This window comes from Myotis myotis, unplaced genomic scaffold, assembly GCF_014108235.1.
Source record: "Myotis myotis isolate mMyoMyo1 unplaced genomic scaffold, mMyoMyo1.p scaffold_m19_p_2, whole genome shotgun sequence".
NCBI lineage: Eukaryota > Metazoa > Chordata > Mammalia > Chiroptera > Vespertilionidae > Myotis > Myotis myotis.
Window position 1 is genome coordinate 7,988,225 of NW_023416324.1, and position 15,562 is coordinate 8,003,786.

Consider the following 15,562-nt stretch of genomic DNA (forward strand, 5'->3'; position numbering starts at 1 on the left):
ACTCTGGAACATTTTGGGGGCCCCAAGAGGAGGAAGCTAGCAGCTTGAGGCAGGGCTGGGGGTTGGGGCCCACGCAGGGAATTTGGTAATTGCCCCTAAAGATCTGGAGGTTGTATTTCTGGGAACTGCTTGACCTCCGGCTTGAGGAGCCCTGGGACGCAGCGGGCAGGAGTTCGGGAGGCAGAGAATTCCGGAGACAGTCCTTCTAGCTCTGGCTTCAGGGCCTGCGGGCTCCTGGGGAGGAGCTTCCAGGATGGTCCATTTGCTCCCCACACAGCTCTGAAAGGAGGCGTCACCCCCATTTTATAGATGGGAGATAGCCACTCAGGGCAGGCCCTTTGCACAGGGCAAGCGGCACAGCTGGATTCAAACCCGGACATTTCTGATCCAAAGCCTCCTAGGAGGGCGGGTGACCCGAACACACATGTGTGGAGATGGGCTGGCCCGGAAGCCCCTGTGTGCTCCCCACAGCTCAGCAGAGCCAGGACTGACCTGGGAGGCGGGGTAAGGGGGCCAGGGAAAGGCCATTCTGAGAAGAGAGTGGGCCCTTTGCATCTGCCCAGGCTGCAGTGTGGGGCCTCCGCTCTCCTCTCCAAGTCCTGCCTTCCTCCCCCACGGAGGCCTCTCTGATTGCTGCAGTGCACACCAGGGGCCCCTGCCCCGATGCCCACAGTGCCGCCTGTCTGCTCACCCAGCTCCTGGTAGTGTAACCTGGTCCTCCTGGGTCTGTGAGACTGACAGCTCCTCCAGGGCACAGTTCACTGTGTCCCCGTTAGAGTGGGAGTTCCCGAAGGTGGGCGCTGCTTCTCTTTCCTCTGGCTCCCACAGAACGTCATTCTTGGGGGCTCCATCTATAGGGGTGGTCCCTGAAGGGGGGCCAAGGCAGTGGCTGGGGAAAGAGGGCTCCTTCACTCCAGGGGAGATTCCTGCCTGGAATTCCTGCCCCTGACACCCATCCTGGCCCAGGGGGCTGCCAGGAAGTCGCCAGCACCGAGGCAAGATGGGAAGAGGGTGGGGGAGGGGTGGGGGGGCCCATAAGCCTGCCGCCCGCCAGGGAAACAGGAGCCAGTGGCTAAATGCAGACACACTGTCATGGTGCTGAGGGCCTGAGTCACTGCTCCTGGACGTCAGATCTCATTCCCCACCTCTGCCCACCGTCCCTCCCCCCGCCCCCCTTCCCGAGCCATCGCCCACACATATACTGCCTCCACTGGCTTCAGCGGCCAGGAGGGACCCTGAAGGTCATCGGGGCCATCGCCCTGTCTCTGGGCCTGCCTCTCCCTTCAGATCACAGGGATAGAAGGAGCTTCAGAGATGATCAAATGCCCTGAATCCCCAAACCTGCCAGGGCATCCAATCACCTGAGGGAATTTGGACAAACCCAGAGCCTTAACCTGCACCCCAAGATTCTAATTTGGGGCCCTGGGAAGGGACCAGGAATCTGGTCCCATCAGCTCTCCACACAGCCAGCCCACAGGCCAGTGCTTGGAAACCACCCAGCACTCAGTAGGTTTACTGAACACTTACTATGTGCCAGGCACTGTTCCCAGCTCTGGTGTGAATGAGGCTGAGGTAGGCCCTGCCCCACAGCTCCCAGGCCCCCCTTACCGGACAGAAGAGGAAACCGAGGCGCTGAGTGTGGGGGACCAGTTGGGGGTGGAGGAGCTGCTATGGCTTTAATTAAGCCTGTTCTCCCTCCGCTGCTGCTGGGGTTCGATGAAGAAGGGGAAGAAGTGGAGGGGCTGGCATGTGGGGGTACAGAGCTTTGGGAGGGACTTGTCACAGCCACCACAACCCCCGCTGCCCTCTTCCCAGCTTCCTGGTGCTTGCAGGGCCGGGGGGTGAGGTGTGGAGTGCCGGGCCTGCTGGCTGGCTGACCCTGGCTGTGCGATTGTAGCCAGCGGCTGCTGGAGGCCAGAGGTGGGTCTGGGATGTCGATGGGGCAGCCAGTCGACAGGGTGGGGTGGCCAAGGTGAAGGTGGGCCCCAGTCCATGCAGAGCAGCAAGCCCCTCCCCACCTCCCCCACACAACACACACAGGCTCCTATTTTAGATTGACTTGACCTGGCCTCTAGGGGAGGGGGTGGCTCAGGCTCCCAGGATTTTAACGAGTCATTGAAGGGCCATCATGATTTTCGGGGGTGGGGGTTACTTGGGGGAGGGAGGGCCGTGGTCCCAGATCTCTTGCCTAAATCTCTCAAAAGTGTCAACAGACAAAAATCCTCTGCTCTGTGCCCAGACCTTGCCCTGGTTGATTCAGGCACCGGAGTTTGAGGAGCTCCGGGTAGGGGAAAAGGCACACAGTCTAGGTCTGGGCTCAGCCTCTGCTGTGTGACTTTAGGTGAATGACTGCACCTCTCTGATCCTCCATTTGTCATCTGCAAAATGGTGGTGCTGTCCCGGACTCACAGGGTGCTGGGAGGATGAACTGAATTGTAGACTTCAGGGCCTGGCACGTAGGCAGGGTGTAACATGTGCTTATTTCCTCACCATGCCCCCCATGCCCTGGCTCCTACCCTCTGTTTGGGGTGCGACAAAGTCTGGGCATTTACCCAGAAGCCTTGTGGTTTGAGAGGCTGTTTTCTGAGACTGGAGGGGCTGGACACCAGGATCAAGTCTAAGTTCGTCCCCAGGCCCCGGCCACCGGGATTCGCTACCCACTGCTCCAGCTGGGGGCCTCCGCCCAGCTCTAAGCGAGGTGGGCTGTCAGGGCAGGACTGTGGAGTGCTGTGCAGGCTCTGGAGACAGGCAAACCTGGGGGGGGGGGGGGAGAAGCGTCCCAGCTCTGCTCTTGGCCTCTATGACCTTGACAAGCAGCCGCCTCTTTGAGACTCCATTTCTTTAAATGGGAATAATGCCGCCCCCCCTGGTTGGGTCCCAGGGGCACTCACTGATTGGGGGTGGGGTGTTGGCACACAGCAAGGGGGCAGTGATGACAGTGCCCCCACCTTTGCCCCAGCCCTTCCTCCTCCTCTGCCGGCTCCCTCCCCTCTCCTTTCTCTGCTCTTTCAGATCCCTTCCAGACCAGCTCTGAGAGTCCAGGGCCCGACCCTCGGCCCACAGATGACGCCTCACTGTCCCGCTGTGTGTGTGGGGTCCGCACCAAAGCCCCAGATCCCCTGCCTGCAGCACGGCTTCGTGGCTATGCTCGGTTGAGGGGAGTCCTGCTCCCCGCTCCCTTTGGCTGCTCTGGGCTGCACGGCCCAGCAGGCCTGGGCAGTTCCGGTCGGTTTGTCAAGGACATTCTTAACAGCCACAGTAAACCCCGGCCGGCGGGGTGGGGGGAGGAGGGGGGCAGGTGCTGATTGGTGGGACACACACCTGTGCAGGTTCACCTGAGCTGCAGGCAAAGGAGTCCCTGTTAGAGGCCGTCTGGGGCCACAGCAGGGCGGACGGACACAGGTGAGGGGCCGCTGGGTGCAGAGCTGGGGATGGACTCGGAGGGGGTTGGCCAGGCCCCGGGCAAGCCGGGCAGGAGCAGAAGGGCCGGGGGGCAGGGAGCCGGCGTCTCATTTCGGCCTCTCCTTCTGGGCCTGGGGTTTTGCTGTCTCTGTGGCCTGAGCTGAAGCGGAGGGGGCTCGGGGATGGGCTCAGTGAGTCAGAGCCGCCGGTGGAGACACAGACAAGTGTCCAGGGAGGGCGGGAGCGGGGACCACGGGAGGGGGAAGGGCTCTGAGGCTCACAGACCTGCTTTGGCCAATCCGCTGCTGGACGCGAAGGGCACAGACAGGAACCCCACCTCACACTCTACACGCACATGCACGCCCTTGCTGACACCCCAGGGCCCGCTAGACTTAGGTCCTCCGGGTAGCTTTACACACACGCACACACCCGGGGAAAGCCACCTTTCCTTTTGACCCGGAAAGTAGCAATATTGGAAGGGCCAGGGGGCAGGGCGCGGGCACTGGGGCAGCTCCCCGAGGGTCCCCCCGCCTGCCGGCTGCCTCAGGGACGCCATGGAGGAGCTGGTGGGGCTTCGAGAGGGCTCCTCGGGGAACCCTGTGACTCTTCAGGAACTGTGGGGCCCGTGTCCCCGCATCCGCCGACGCATCAGAGGTGAGAGCTGGGTCCCTTCCCCTCCCCTCCCTGTCAGAGACCCCTCAGGACCTCACCCCCTTCCCAAGCTGCACCTCCCGCCCTCTGAAAGCCCACCAGCTGCCCTCCCCCTTTATCTGCCCCACCATCACTGCCCAGCACCTCCTGGTGGCAGAGAGGGAAGGGATCTGTCTGTCCATCAGTCTGTGGGACAGACGTGCTCGACGCCTGCCCTCTGCCTTTTGGGGTTGCAGCCCCGATGCCTGATCACTGTGCCCGGGGCCTTGCTAAGGCCCAGGGGGTGCTCTCTGGCCCAGCACCAGCCCCGCAGGTCCTGGGACAACACAGGAGTGTTGCTAGTGCTGCCTAAGCTACGGACCCTGTGGTGATTAGAGAGAGCGGTAGCTCCCAGCACTCTTCCTCACCCCTGAGCCTTGATTGTCCTTCCATAAGTACCCCAGTGTGGGGCAGGCCCATCGGAGGCCCCCTGCGCTGCCACCATCACCACCACAAATCCTGCTCTGCCCCCACGTGAGGCAGTGCCCCTGCAGGCGACCCTGGGCTGGACCGCCTCCCCAGCCCCACGCTGCCCTGCCCTTCCTGCCTGAGCAAGAGCAGGCTTCAGGGAAGGGCTGTCCATGCCCGCCTGGCTCTGGGCTGTGACCCTGTGCCCCTGTGCCAGGCGGCTTGGAGTGGTTGAAGCAGAAGCTGTTCCGTGTGGGTGAGGACTGGTACTTCCTGGCCACTCTCGGGGTGCTCATGGCCCTGATCAGCTACACCATGAGCTTCACCGTGGGGCGAGTGGTCCGAGGTAAGCGCCCCCCCGCCCCCCGGGGCACACATTCCCGCTCTGGACCCAGGGCTCTCAGGAGGCCAGGTGCGCCACCAGGTGCAGCAGGGGTGGGAGGGGTCTGGGGGAGAGGAGGCCTGGTCTGGTCCTGGCATTGCTCTTTTTGTTGTTGTTGTTAATTCTCACCCGAGGATATTTTTCCATTGATTTTTACAGAAAGTGGAAAGGAGGGAGGAGCGGGGAGGGGGGGACGGGGGCAGGGGGTGGGGTGGGGGAGAAACATCAATGTGAGAGAGACACATTGATTGGTTGTCTCCCGCATGAGCCCTGATCAAGGTTGGGGATTGAACCTGCAGCCCAGGTATGTGCCCTTGACCGGGGATTGAGCTCGAGACCCTTTGGTCTGAGGGCCAACGCTCTAACCACTGAGAACACAGGCCAGGGCCTGGCATTGCTCTTGGCTTGCTGTGTGACCCTGGACAAGCTCCTGCCTGTCTCTGAGCATCCGTCTCCTCATCTGCACCTCGAGTGAGAGAGCCCTGAACGTTCCCAAGAGCCCTTCCGTCTGAGTCCTATGTTCCCCTGGTCCTGCTGCGTGGCTCCCTCTCCTCCCTCCCTCCTTGCTCTCAACTCAGTCGCTGGGGGAGGGCACCTGCTTAGACCACCATGGGTCAGCAGGCTCTCTCCACCCTGAGGGCTCCCTGGAAGAGGGGGCGGGGGCAGGAAGAGGGTAACACCTTCTCGGGGAGACTTGCTCCGGTGCCATCGTGAGCCCCTGCCCGCACCAGACACCCATTGTCTGAGGAGCTTCACACTCTGCCTCACTTCTCACAATGACCCTGTGAGGGAGGTGCCATCACTAGCCCATTTGACAGACAGGAAAACAGAGGCTCTGAGAGGCGGAGTCACTGGCCCAAGGCCCCTCAGCTAGGGAGGGGCAAATCTGGGTTGGGATCCAGGGTCTTGCTCCTGCTCCTCTGGGGGAGCTGCTGCTCCCTGGCGGCCTGGGCCTCCCCTCTCCAGGCCTGTGTCTCCCGGTCAGTAGGGGGCACCCGAGGGCCGCGGAGCCTGTGGATGCTCCCTGATTCCTGGCTGTTCCCAGCACACAAGTGGCTGTACCGGGAGATTGGAGACAGCCACCTGCTCCGGTATCTCTCCTGGACCGTGTACCCGATGGCCTTGGTCTCCTTCTCCTCCGGCTTCTCACAGAGCATCACGCCCTTCTCAGGAGGTGAGTCCCCACGGGTTCATGTCCTCAGGCTTCTGATGGGTGGAGGCAGGAGGCAGTACCCCTACTTCATAGCCGGAGAAATCAGGCTCAGAGGAGTCGTGTCACTTGCCCCAAGTCACACAGCACGAAGACCAGATCTTGAGTCCTGGGTCGCTGATGGCTCTGGCCCCTTTCTGAGAGTTTTTCTGGGTGGTGATGGGGAGAACTGGTGGCAGGTTCTCCTTTAGGGCCGATGCCCAGAGTATTCCCAGGCCTCTCAGCTCTGCCTCCAGCTCCTGGCCAGCAGATGGGAACTCCAGGGGTGCATGCAGGGTGGCCTGGATCCCCCCTCTTCCCCTGAGTCTGCCACAGCCACCTGCCAGGCCCAGCTGGAAGGACATGGGCTATTCACGTCTCCTTTCTGACCCTCGGCCTCCTCCTCTGAAAAATGGGTTTAGGAAACCTACTCCTGGGTTTTAAAGGACCTGACAGAGGGTGGTGTGAAACACTGTGCAGGGTCAGGTGTGAAGAGTTTAACCCCAAGGTTGTCCCTCCTGCTGCCAAGGTTCTGGAATCCCGGAGCTGAAGACCATCTTGTCCGGGGTGGTCTTGGAGGACTACCTGGACATCAAGAACTTTGGGGCCAAGGTGGTGGGCCTCACCTGCACCCTGGCCTCCGGCAGCACCATCTTCCTGGGCAAAGTGGTACGAGCAAGCGAGAGAGCACCCCCCACACTCACCCTCCCTGCTCCCCCAGGCCTGCCTTTTCCCTACCACCCACCCCCGCGGGGTCAGGCGGGACTCGGGCCAATGCCCGCCTTCCGGGGCTCAGTCTTGGGGAGGCCGGGTCCCCAGAGTGTGACAAGAGGCTGGGAGATGGAAGAGGTGGGTGTGGGGGGGCAACCGTGCTGTGTCTGGAGGAGGTTCCCTCTGTCCCCCAACCCTGGGCCCTGAGAGGGAGCAGCAAGGGCCTGGCTCCCCTCCAGGTCCCTTCTCCCCTCAGGGCCCCTTCGTGCACCTGAGTGTGATGATCGCTGCCTACCTGGGCCGCGTGCGCACCAAGACCATTGGGGAGTCCGAGGTAAGGGGCTCGGGGAGGGCCCCCCTTGGAGGGAACGAGAGGGAGGGGGCTGACTCTGAGCCCAGGACTCGGATCCCCAGAACAAGAGCAAACAAAACGAAATGCTGGTGGCGGCAGCGGCAGTGGGCGTGGCCACAGTCTTCGCAGCGCCCTTCAGCGGTGAGACCCTGGCCTTCACCCCTCCCCTGGCACCTTGGGGCTCCCCACAACACCCCCCCACACCCGTCTCCTGGAGGGGCCGGAGGAGGGATGAGGACTAATTTTGGTCTTGTTTCTTACAGCAGTCTTGCCCGCTGGGGGCGGGGGGGGGGGGTGAGTGAGTGGGTGTCAGGCATCTTGGGGTTACCTTAGACAGGCTTGGGTGTGAGAGCAGCTCTCTGGGTGGCCCTGGCCCAGCAGTTCACCTCCCGGAGCCTCACTCCCTCATCTGTGCAATGGGATCATAGCAGTCCCATCCACAGGGAGGAGGTGGCCCGGCCCTCCCCTCATTTGGGCTCAGAGCCAGAGAGAAGGGGGGCCCTGTCTGCAGGCCAGGAGGGCAGGACCAAGGGGCCAGGGCGCCGGGTTCTGCCTGAGCTCAGCGTTGCCCCCAGGCGTCCTGTTCAGCATCGAGGTCATGTCTTCCCACTTCTCCGTCTGGGATTACTGGAGGGGCTTCTTCGCTGCCACTTGCGGGGCCTTCATGTTCCGCCTCCTGGCCGTCTTCAACAGCGAGCAGGGTGAGTCCCAGGGCTCACCCACACCGCCCCCACCTCCTCTCCATTCTCCCCTCTCCCTCCTCTTCCATCCCCAGCTCCTTCTAGGTGGGGAGGAGGATTAGGCGGGAAGGATGGGGCCCTGAGGGTAGAAGGGACAGAGCTGGGCCGGGAGCAGGGGCCAGGGCTGGGGTGTGAGTGTGACGCCCCCGCCCCTCCCCGCAGAGACCATCACCTCCCTCTTCAAGACCAGCTTCCGGGTGGACGTCCCCTTCGACCTGCCGGAGATCTTCTTTTTTGTGGCGCTGGGGTGAGCGGTGCCTCGGGTCCCTGCAGCCCCACACGGGCTGCCCGTGGCCCTGGGAGCTGCTCTGGACTCACCCCACCTCCCCGCAGGGCCATCTGTGGCGTCCTGAGCTGCGCGTACCTCTTCTGTCAGCGAAATTTCCTCATCTTCGTCAAGACGAATCCGCTCACCTCCAAACTACTGGCCACCAGGTGGGCTCTGGGCCGCGGCTGGGCCTCTCAGGGAGACACCCCCCCCCGCCCAGGGACTCAGCCTCCTGAGCCCACAACTCCTACTGACTGCACCCCATCTTCCTACTGAGCCCCCTAAACCTGCCAAGCCCCCACCCCACTTAAGGAGCCCCATTCCCTCATAACACCCCTCTCAGGTTCCCACAGTCACTGTTCCCCTGCTCACTGGGCTAGCAACCCTCCATGTAACCCCCACCCTCTGGAGTCCTCACTCCCTCACTGAACCCCACTCCCTACAGAGCCCCAAGCCCTTTACGGAGCCCCCTCTCCTCCCCAAACTTGGCTGCCCCTGGCATTGGCACCTCAAAGTCAGCCCCTACCTGCCCTTGATTGGCCACGTACTCCCCCCCCCCCCCCCCCCGCCTGGCTGGGCTCTGTCCTGGTCCCAGCAGGCCTCTGTCCCAAACTCTCCCATCAGCCCTGCCCCTTGTCACACAGCCACTGGGGGACGGACCCTCCTCCTGTTCCTGCCCAGGTGTCAGCCCCCAGGGGTGGGCCATGAGGTGGGGGCGAAGGGGAGAGTGGCCCTGGAGCTCCCCCCTGCACCCCCACAGCAAGCCCCTATACTCCGCCCTGGCCGCCCTGGTTCTCGCCTCCATCACCTACCCCCCTGGCGTGGGCCGCTTCATGGCTTCTCGGGTAAGGGGCCCTGAGCTGGGGCAGTGGGAGAGGGGACCCCGATTTGTTTCCACTTAGTTCCTGTCATCTCCCTCAATCCCCACGAAGGGGAGGTTTGAGCAGCTCCCAAGTCCCCTACACTGGGAAGCGGGGAGAGGGTGGGAGGCCAGGTCAGGCAGTGGGGGGTGGGGGGACGGCTGCCCGGAGGGGTGGCAGGGGGCCCTCATGCAGATTTCTGAGCTTCCCCCCACCCCACCCCACTCCAGCTGTCCATGAAGCAGCACCTGGACACACTGTTTGACAACAACTCGTGGGCACTGATCACCCGGAACTCGTCCCCGCCCTGGCCCGCCGAGCCCGACCCCCAGAACCTGTGGTTCGAGTGGTACCACCCACGGTTCACCATCTTTGGGACCCTTGCCTTCTTCCTGGTTATGAAGGTGGGCGCCCGGGGCCCCCAGGCGTATGCCTACAGCTGAGACCCGTCATGGGGGGATGGGGTGCCTGCCCTGGCATGCAGCACAGCACCTGGGCCTTCCGCCCCCGCTCCCTGGCCTGACCCTTGCCCTCTGTGTGTCGGGACCTAGTCGCTCTGGCTCTCTGAGCCTTGGTTTCCCTATCTTTAAAATGGGAGAGTTATGGCGCCTCCTCAAAGGTAAGGTTGAGAGGGAAGGACGGAGAGCCCCTGGCACACAGTAGGCACTTTGTCAGCGTCAGGCTCCTCCTGCTGGCCAACGCCTTCTCTGGCACCAGACCCCGGCAATGCGCCTGAGCACCCTGGGACACGCCCTGTCCCCTGTCCTGCCCCTCCCTTGCCCACTATGGCCCAGCTGCCTCGAGCCTCTGCCCCTCTGGGTTCCCCACCCGCAGTTCTGGATGCTGATCCTGGCCACCACCATCCCCATGCCCGCTGGCTACTTTATGCCCATATTCATCTTTGGTGAGTGTGGGGTCCTGAGGGTCTTAGAGGTTCAGGGTGTGGGGCAGGCCATGGCTCCTGGTCCGCCCCTCCCTCCCCTGCATGGTACTGAGGTCATCCCCAAGGATGGAGGGCTGAGGGGCGGGGTCAGCCCTGCTCACCCGAAGTCTGTGGTTAGGAGCTGCCATTGGGCGCCTCATAGGGGAGGTCCTCTCTGTTGCCTTTCCTGAGGGCATCGTGGCCGGAGGGGTCACCAACCCCATCATGCCCGGGGGGTATGCCCTGGCAGGTAAGTGGGCCAGGGCCCCTCTGGGTGGGCTGGACCTGGAGGATCAGTTAGTGGTTCTGCAGGACATAGGGGGTCACAGAGCCCCCCAATGAGCCCCCACCCTTCCCTGAGCCCCATTACTCTCTCCAGCGCCTGTCTTGTCCCTGATCTCTCATCCCCGCCCTCACTGCTCTCCCCTCACTGAGCCCAGGCTTTGGGCGCTCCAACAGTGGCCAGCGTGTGGCCTCTGGACAATTCCCACCCGGCCCCTGGCCACAGCCTCCCCAGCCCCGCCCTCTGCGGGAAGCTGGCCCCTGGCCTGAGCCGCCTGCCCTGGCTCTGCCCCCTGCAGGGGCTGCGGCCTTCTCAGGGGCTGTGACCCACACCGTCTCCACGGCGCTGCTGGCCTTCGAGCTGACCGGCCAGATCGTGCACGCGCTGCCCGTGCTGATGGCGGTGCTGGCGGCCAACGCCATTGCCCAGAGCTGCCAGCCCTCCTTCTACGACGGCACCATCATTGTCAAGAAGCTGCCATATCTCCCGTGGATCCGGGGCCGAAAAATCAGGTGAGTGGCGCCTGCCTCAGGCTGGCTGAGACGGGTGGGGGTGTCCCGGTGGGCTGGGGGTGCAGCTCCCTGCAATACCTCACTGCAGCTGACCTTGGATGTGGGTGGTGTGGGAGGGGCTGCTCTCTGGTCTCCGCTCTCCCCAGCTCCCTGCGTGACCTTGGGCAAGTCCTTGGTCTCCTGGGCCTCCATGTCTTACTCGTCATTAGTCCGCCTTCACAGCAGGACAGATACCGCCCAGTTAGTCCGCCTTCACAGCAGGACAGATACCGCCCAGGTGTTGGGAACGGGCTCAGGGAGGTGCCGTGTCTTGCTCCAGGTCACAGAGTCAGCAGCAAGCCTGGGAGGCCCCTGCCGCTCCCCATGGTGCTCTGTGGAAGTGACACAAACAGGCTTGGAGGTCCTCACTCCACCAGGCAGGACCAGAGCAGCCTCTGTCCCCGGAGAGGCAGGACTAAGAGGCTGAGAGTGCTGGGTCCGGGGCCCAGCTCTGAATGCATGCAAGCCGCCACCTTGTTCTAAGCCTCAGTTCCCCCATCTGTAAAATGGGGGTGTTTTCAAACTTTAAAGCCCCCCCTTTTTTTGCCATCAAACTTTTCTTCAAATGACATTCTCTAAGGAAGGCTTCCCAATGAAAGAGCCTGAAGCTGGTCTGCGGGGAGCTAGGGGCCGGGGGGAGGGGGTGGGGCTGAGAATTCAGAGCCAGACCATAGGTGAGCGGTCCCCAGGTGCCCTCGACCTCGGGGCCCCAGGAGTTGCTCATTCTGGGAACCTCTCAGTCTGTGCCCACACTGGAGAAGCAGCAACTCTCCCTCTGGGGTACCCCGCCTCGTGCCCTCACCCCAGGACCTGACGGGAGCACCCCTCTGCCTGCAGCTCTCACCGCGTCATTGTGGAGCACTTTATGAACTGCAGCATCACCACGCTGGCCAAGGACATGCCACTGGAGGAGGTGGTCAAGGTCATCACCTCCACAGACAAGGCTGAGTACCCCCTGGAGGAGAGCACAGGTGCTCAGCGGGAAGATGGGGGGGATGGGGAGGGGCCTTCCCTCCACCTCCTCTTGGTGGCGCAGGCCCAGGAGAGGGGCAGCAGGGCACTGGCCCTACATCTGGATCCGGGCTCAGTAACTGGGTGCCTTGGGGGAATCACCTCACCTCCCCGAGCCTGATTCCTCCTCGTTGTTAGGATGGAGACTGACCAGCCTGCTTGGGGTGGCTTCTGTGCTGCCACGGGAGATGAGAGGGCGCTTGCGAAGCTCTCCAGGGCAGACCTGGGGGTTCTAGAGGCCAAGCCTGGTGTGCGGGGCATGGGGGTAGGGTGATGGGGCGCTACCAGGTTCTCGAAGGGTTCCTTCATCCTCCTCCCCTTCCAACATTGCCCCGCTGAGCCCCGCCACAATCCCTGGTAGCATCTTTGTAAAGAAAGATGAATGGGGCCTTGTTAGCAGACACAGAAGCAGAGTCTTGGGGAAGCATCTGGCTAGAGCGTCGCTCTCCACTGGCAAGTACAGTGCGAGTGGGAAAGGAAAGTCGGGGGGCGTACAGCCATGTCCACTCACGGCCACTGTCACCTTTATGTCCCCTCTGTGCACATGAGACAGGGTGCACCCCTAGCAAGCGTGGCACAGCTGGGTTTTGGTCCCCGCTTGTCCTTTGGGCAGGTACCTCATGGAGTGAGCAACCTGCACAACCATACGGTCCTAACCGCCCCACAGCCACCCTAAGAGGCCTGGGGCAAACCACGCTACGACCTGCGGTGTCCCCACCCAAATTGGGGCAGCCCTTACATCATCCCACAGAACACGCCCACGGTCCCCCTTGAACATGTTCACAGAGGAGACCCCCTCCGACAGGATTCCCCTCCTGGGACAAAGACAATTGGCCTCCAGACAAAGTCCATGCCACCCTCAGAGCCACAGGGGGCAAAAAGCTCCCAACCCGCAGCCCTGGGCTGTGGGACCCTACTGCTCACTCAAGAAATAGCTTTAAGTGTTTGTTTCTAAAGGTCTAGTTGTAAAGTTTTTACTTTACTGGATAAGAAGCAAAACTATCAGGCTGTTGCCTCAAAACCGAGTACCTGCAAAGTCTAGTGATAGCCTGGATTGAGACTTGCCAAGCCCCTGGCACACAGTAGGACCTCAGAACATGGTGCGCTCCCGGGTGCCTGCCTTTACTGGGCTGAACTAGATGGGAATCTTCCTGGGGGGAGGGGGGAACAGAACCCCGCCCTATGGTACAGGTGTCTCAAAGCTGCTCTTGCTTTGAGGCCTGCCACATGGGGGACCTCAGGGTGAGCAGACTCCCTCCTGGCCCCCAGCAGCCTTAGCCTTCTTTGGCTACCACACCTCCATGTCAGAAGCTGAGTGAACTCGGGTAAGACAATTAGCCTCTCTGTGCTGCTAAGCCTCAGTTTCCTCATCTATAAAATGGGTGACAATAGTTCCTGACCCACAGGCTGCTGGACGTTCCTGAGAGACACAAGAACACCTAGCACAGTTATTGGCACGTAGTAGGTGCCCAGGAAATACAAATTCCTGCCTCATAATTCAGCTCTCTCCCTCTCCCTCTCCCTCTCCCTCTCCCTCTCCGCTCGTCCAGAGTCTCAGATCCTGGTGGGCACCGTGCGAAGGGCCCACCTGCTGCAGGCCCTCCAGGCTGAGCCACCTTCCTGGGCTCCAGGACACCAAGTGGTACTCACGTGGGGTGTTGGGGGAGTTGGGGAGTCAGCAGGGTGGGAGTGGAGGGGACAGCTGATCTGTGGGAGAGGAGGATTGAGCGGGGCAGCCTGGGGGAGAGGGAGGCCGGGCCAGGCTCCCAAAACCTTTCCCTGTCCCCAGCACTATCTCCAGGACATCTTGGCTGGGGGCTGCCCCATGGAGCCAGTGACCCTGCAGCTGTCTCCAGAGACCTCCCTGCACGAGGTAATGGGGAGGACTCAGGCACGGGCACAAGGACCCTGGGGTAGAGGGGAAGAGCGGAGAGGGAAACTTCGGCTCCACCTTCCCTACACCGTCCCCACATGCAGCCAGCGTGGCTCTGTCCCTCCTGGGCCGCTTCCTTATCGGCAGAACGGGCAGAGCAGCTCCTGCCCTCTCCGAACCCCACTCCCAGAGTTGTTGGGATGATGCAAAGGCTAGGGCAGTGAGAGGGTTTACATAACAGAATCCTCTGGGTGGAGAGAGGCAGTGTTTGAATTATGTCTTTGGGTTTCAATTTCAGATCCACTGCTTTCTCCCTGTGTGATCTTGGGAAAATCATTGAATCCCTTTGAATGCTCATACCCTCCCTCTCCCCCACACAAGCACAGAGCCTGGAACACGGGGTCAGGGAGGGGAAGAAGCCGGTTGGGGGTTTGGGGGTGGTCCCAACCCCTCTGTGACACTGTTGCTGGATAACAGGTTTTTCCCATTGGTTCCTTGTGTGGACTCTGGCGACCCCTCGTGGTCGTGCTGGATATTGCAGGCTCAGGTCCTGGTCTTCCACCACCATCCCCTTCCCGGGTGGGAGATGAGGAGGCGTGGGTACCACTCCCCCACCTCTGCTCAACGCCTCCGGTTAGGGATAAGTTGAAGCCAGAGGGCGGTGTGGGTGCCACCTGCCCTCCAACATTTCCCACCCACCCTTCCTCCAGGCACACAACCTCTTCGAGCTGCTGAACCTTCAGTCCCTCTTTGTGACGGCTCGAGGCAGAGCTGTGGGCACCGTGTCTTGGGTGGAGGTACCAGGGTCCCCCGGGTGGAGCAGAGTGGAGGGGCCACGCTCGAGCAGGCTGGGGAGGTGGAAGGCACCAATACCCTCCCATCCAAATTTTGAGGGGCCTTGTGGGATTCTGATGAGCCCCACTTCCTGGCCCAAAGTGGCCACTGGGCCTGGCTACCCTACCTTATTTTATGACCAGTGGCCAGCCCTGCCAGTCTCTAGGCCTCAGTGATCCCATCCGTGCAATGGGGAGGCACTGACTCGAACACTCACCCCAGAATCAACCCTTAGGGGAGTCCAACAACACTGGAGCCCCCATTCGCAACCTCCTCTACATCCTTCCCTCCAAAAGCCCCCCTTTCTCTGTTTTAGTTGAAGAAAGCAATTTCCAATGTGACAAACCCACCGGCCCCAAAGTGAGCCAGCCTGGCAAGAAGAACCGGGGCACCTAAGTGCCCTGGCGAAGCAGATGGGGCAGGCATCCTGCCTCCCTGCCCACCACAGCTCGCCCTACCCCCCAGCCCAGCTCAGCTCCTCAGTGAAGCAGGCAGCTCGGACCTTGCACCTGGGTGGGATAAGTGCCACCTGCCTTGAAGGACAAATCCCACCGTGGACCGAGCTCAGAATGCAAAACAGTATAAAACCTGCACACAGTGGGCACTCCACCCTCGTCGGTCAAATTCGCCAGTGACGGATGAGATTGATCGACGCTGTCACCAAGGGCAGGCACGATCCCCTCTGGGGTCGACGCCCAACCAGAGGCTCCTGAGAGAAATAAAGCTATTTCCCAGAGCCTCAATTCATCCCCCATCTCCGCTCCAAGGGCACTCACGTGGCACCCCAGCTTCTTCTCGTGCTGGCTGAGCAAGATCTTGGGGCTGCTCGTGGTCAGGTGGGCAGTGCAGGCCCGGGGTCCTGGTCTCCCACTCCTCCTGGCAGGGAGATATGGGGAGAGTGGGTCCCCCACCAGGCCTTATACTGCTCATCCTCACGTATAAGCAGGACCCCGTGGCCCAACTACCAGCCCCAGCCCCAGCCTCCTCCTTGGCCGAGCCAGGGCTGCTGGTGCAGGCCCCTGGGTGCAGCTCCCTGTGGGGACTCTCCCAGCTGGGGGGCACCACACTGACCAGCTGTATGTGGGT

General features: G+C 62.0%; 1 protein-coding gene across 2 annotated transcripts; it reads left to right on the forward strand.

Moving 5' to 3' along the window:
- Positions 1–3,299: 3,299 nt before the first annotated feature.
- On the forward strand, positions 3,300–15,375 carry LOC118677225 (chloride channel protein ClC-Ka). Of its 2 annotated transcripts, none has more exons than XM_036352179.1 (20): positions 3,300–3,402; positions 3,950–4,056; positions 4,718–4,846; positions 5,928–6,056; positions 6,601–6,740; positions 7,039–7,116; positions 7,182–7,275; positions 7,710–7,835; positions 8,037–8,121; positions 8,208–8,309; positions 8,903–8,987; positions 9,233–9,406; positions 9,837–9,906; positions 10,064–10,174; positions 10,506–10,719; positions 11,596–11,729; positions 13,320–13,411; positions 13,559–13,642; positions 14,353–14,439; positions 14,793–15,375. In XM_036352179.1, the coding sequence occupies exons 2-20, from the start codon at positions 3,957–3,959 to the stop codon at positions 14,838–14,840; spliced, it is 2,082 nt and encodes a 693-aa protein (XP_036208072.1). In that variant the 5' UTR covers positions 3,300–3,402; positions 3,950–3,956; the 3' UTR covers positions 14,841–15,375. The 2 variants fall into 2 exon arrangements, with proteins under 2 accessions (XP_036208072.1, XP_036208073.1); XM_036352180.1 differs by having other exon boundaries at positions 7,197–7,275.
- The last annotated feature ends 187 nt before the right edge of the window (positions 15,376–15,562 follow it).

Coding starts and splice junctions, on each gene's coding strand:
- LOC118677225 (XM_036352179.1), top strand. CDS start 3,957: ATGGAGGAGCTGGTGGGGCTTCGAGAGGGCTCCTCGGGGAACCCTGTG. Junction 7,117..7,181: donor AGACCATTGGGGAGTCCGAG/GTAAGGGGCTCG, acceptor CTCTGAGCCCAG/GACTCGGATCCCCAGAACAA. Junction 13,412..13,558: donor GGGCTCCAGGACACCAAGTG/GTACTCACGTGG, acceptor CCCTGTCCCCAG/CACTATCTCCAGGACATCTT.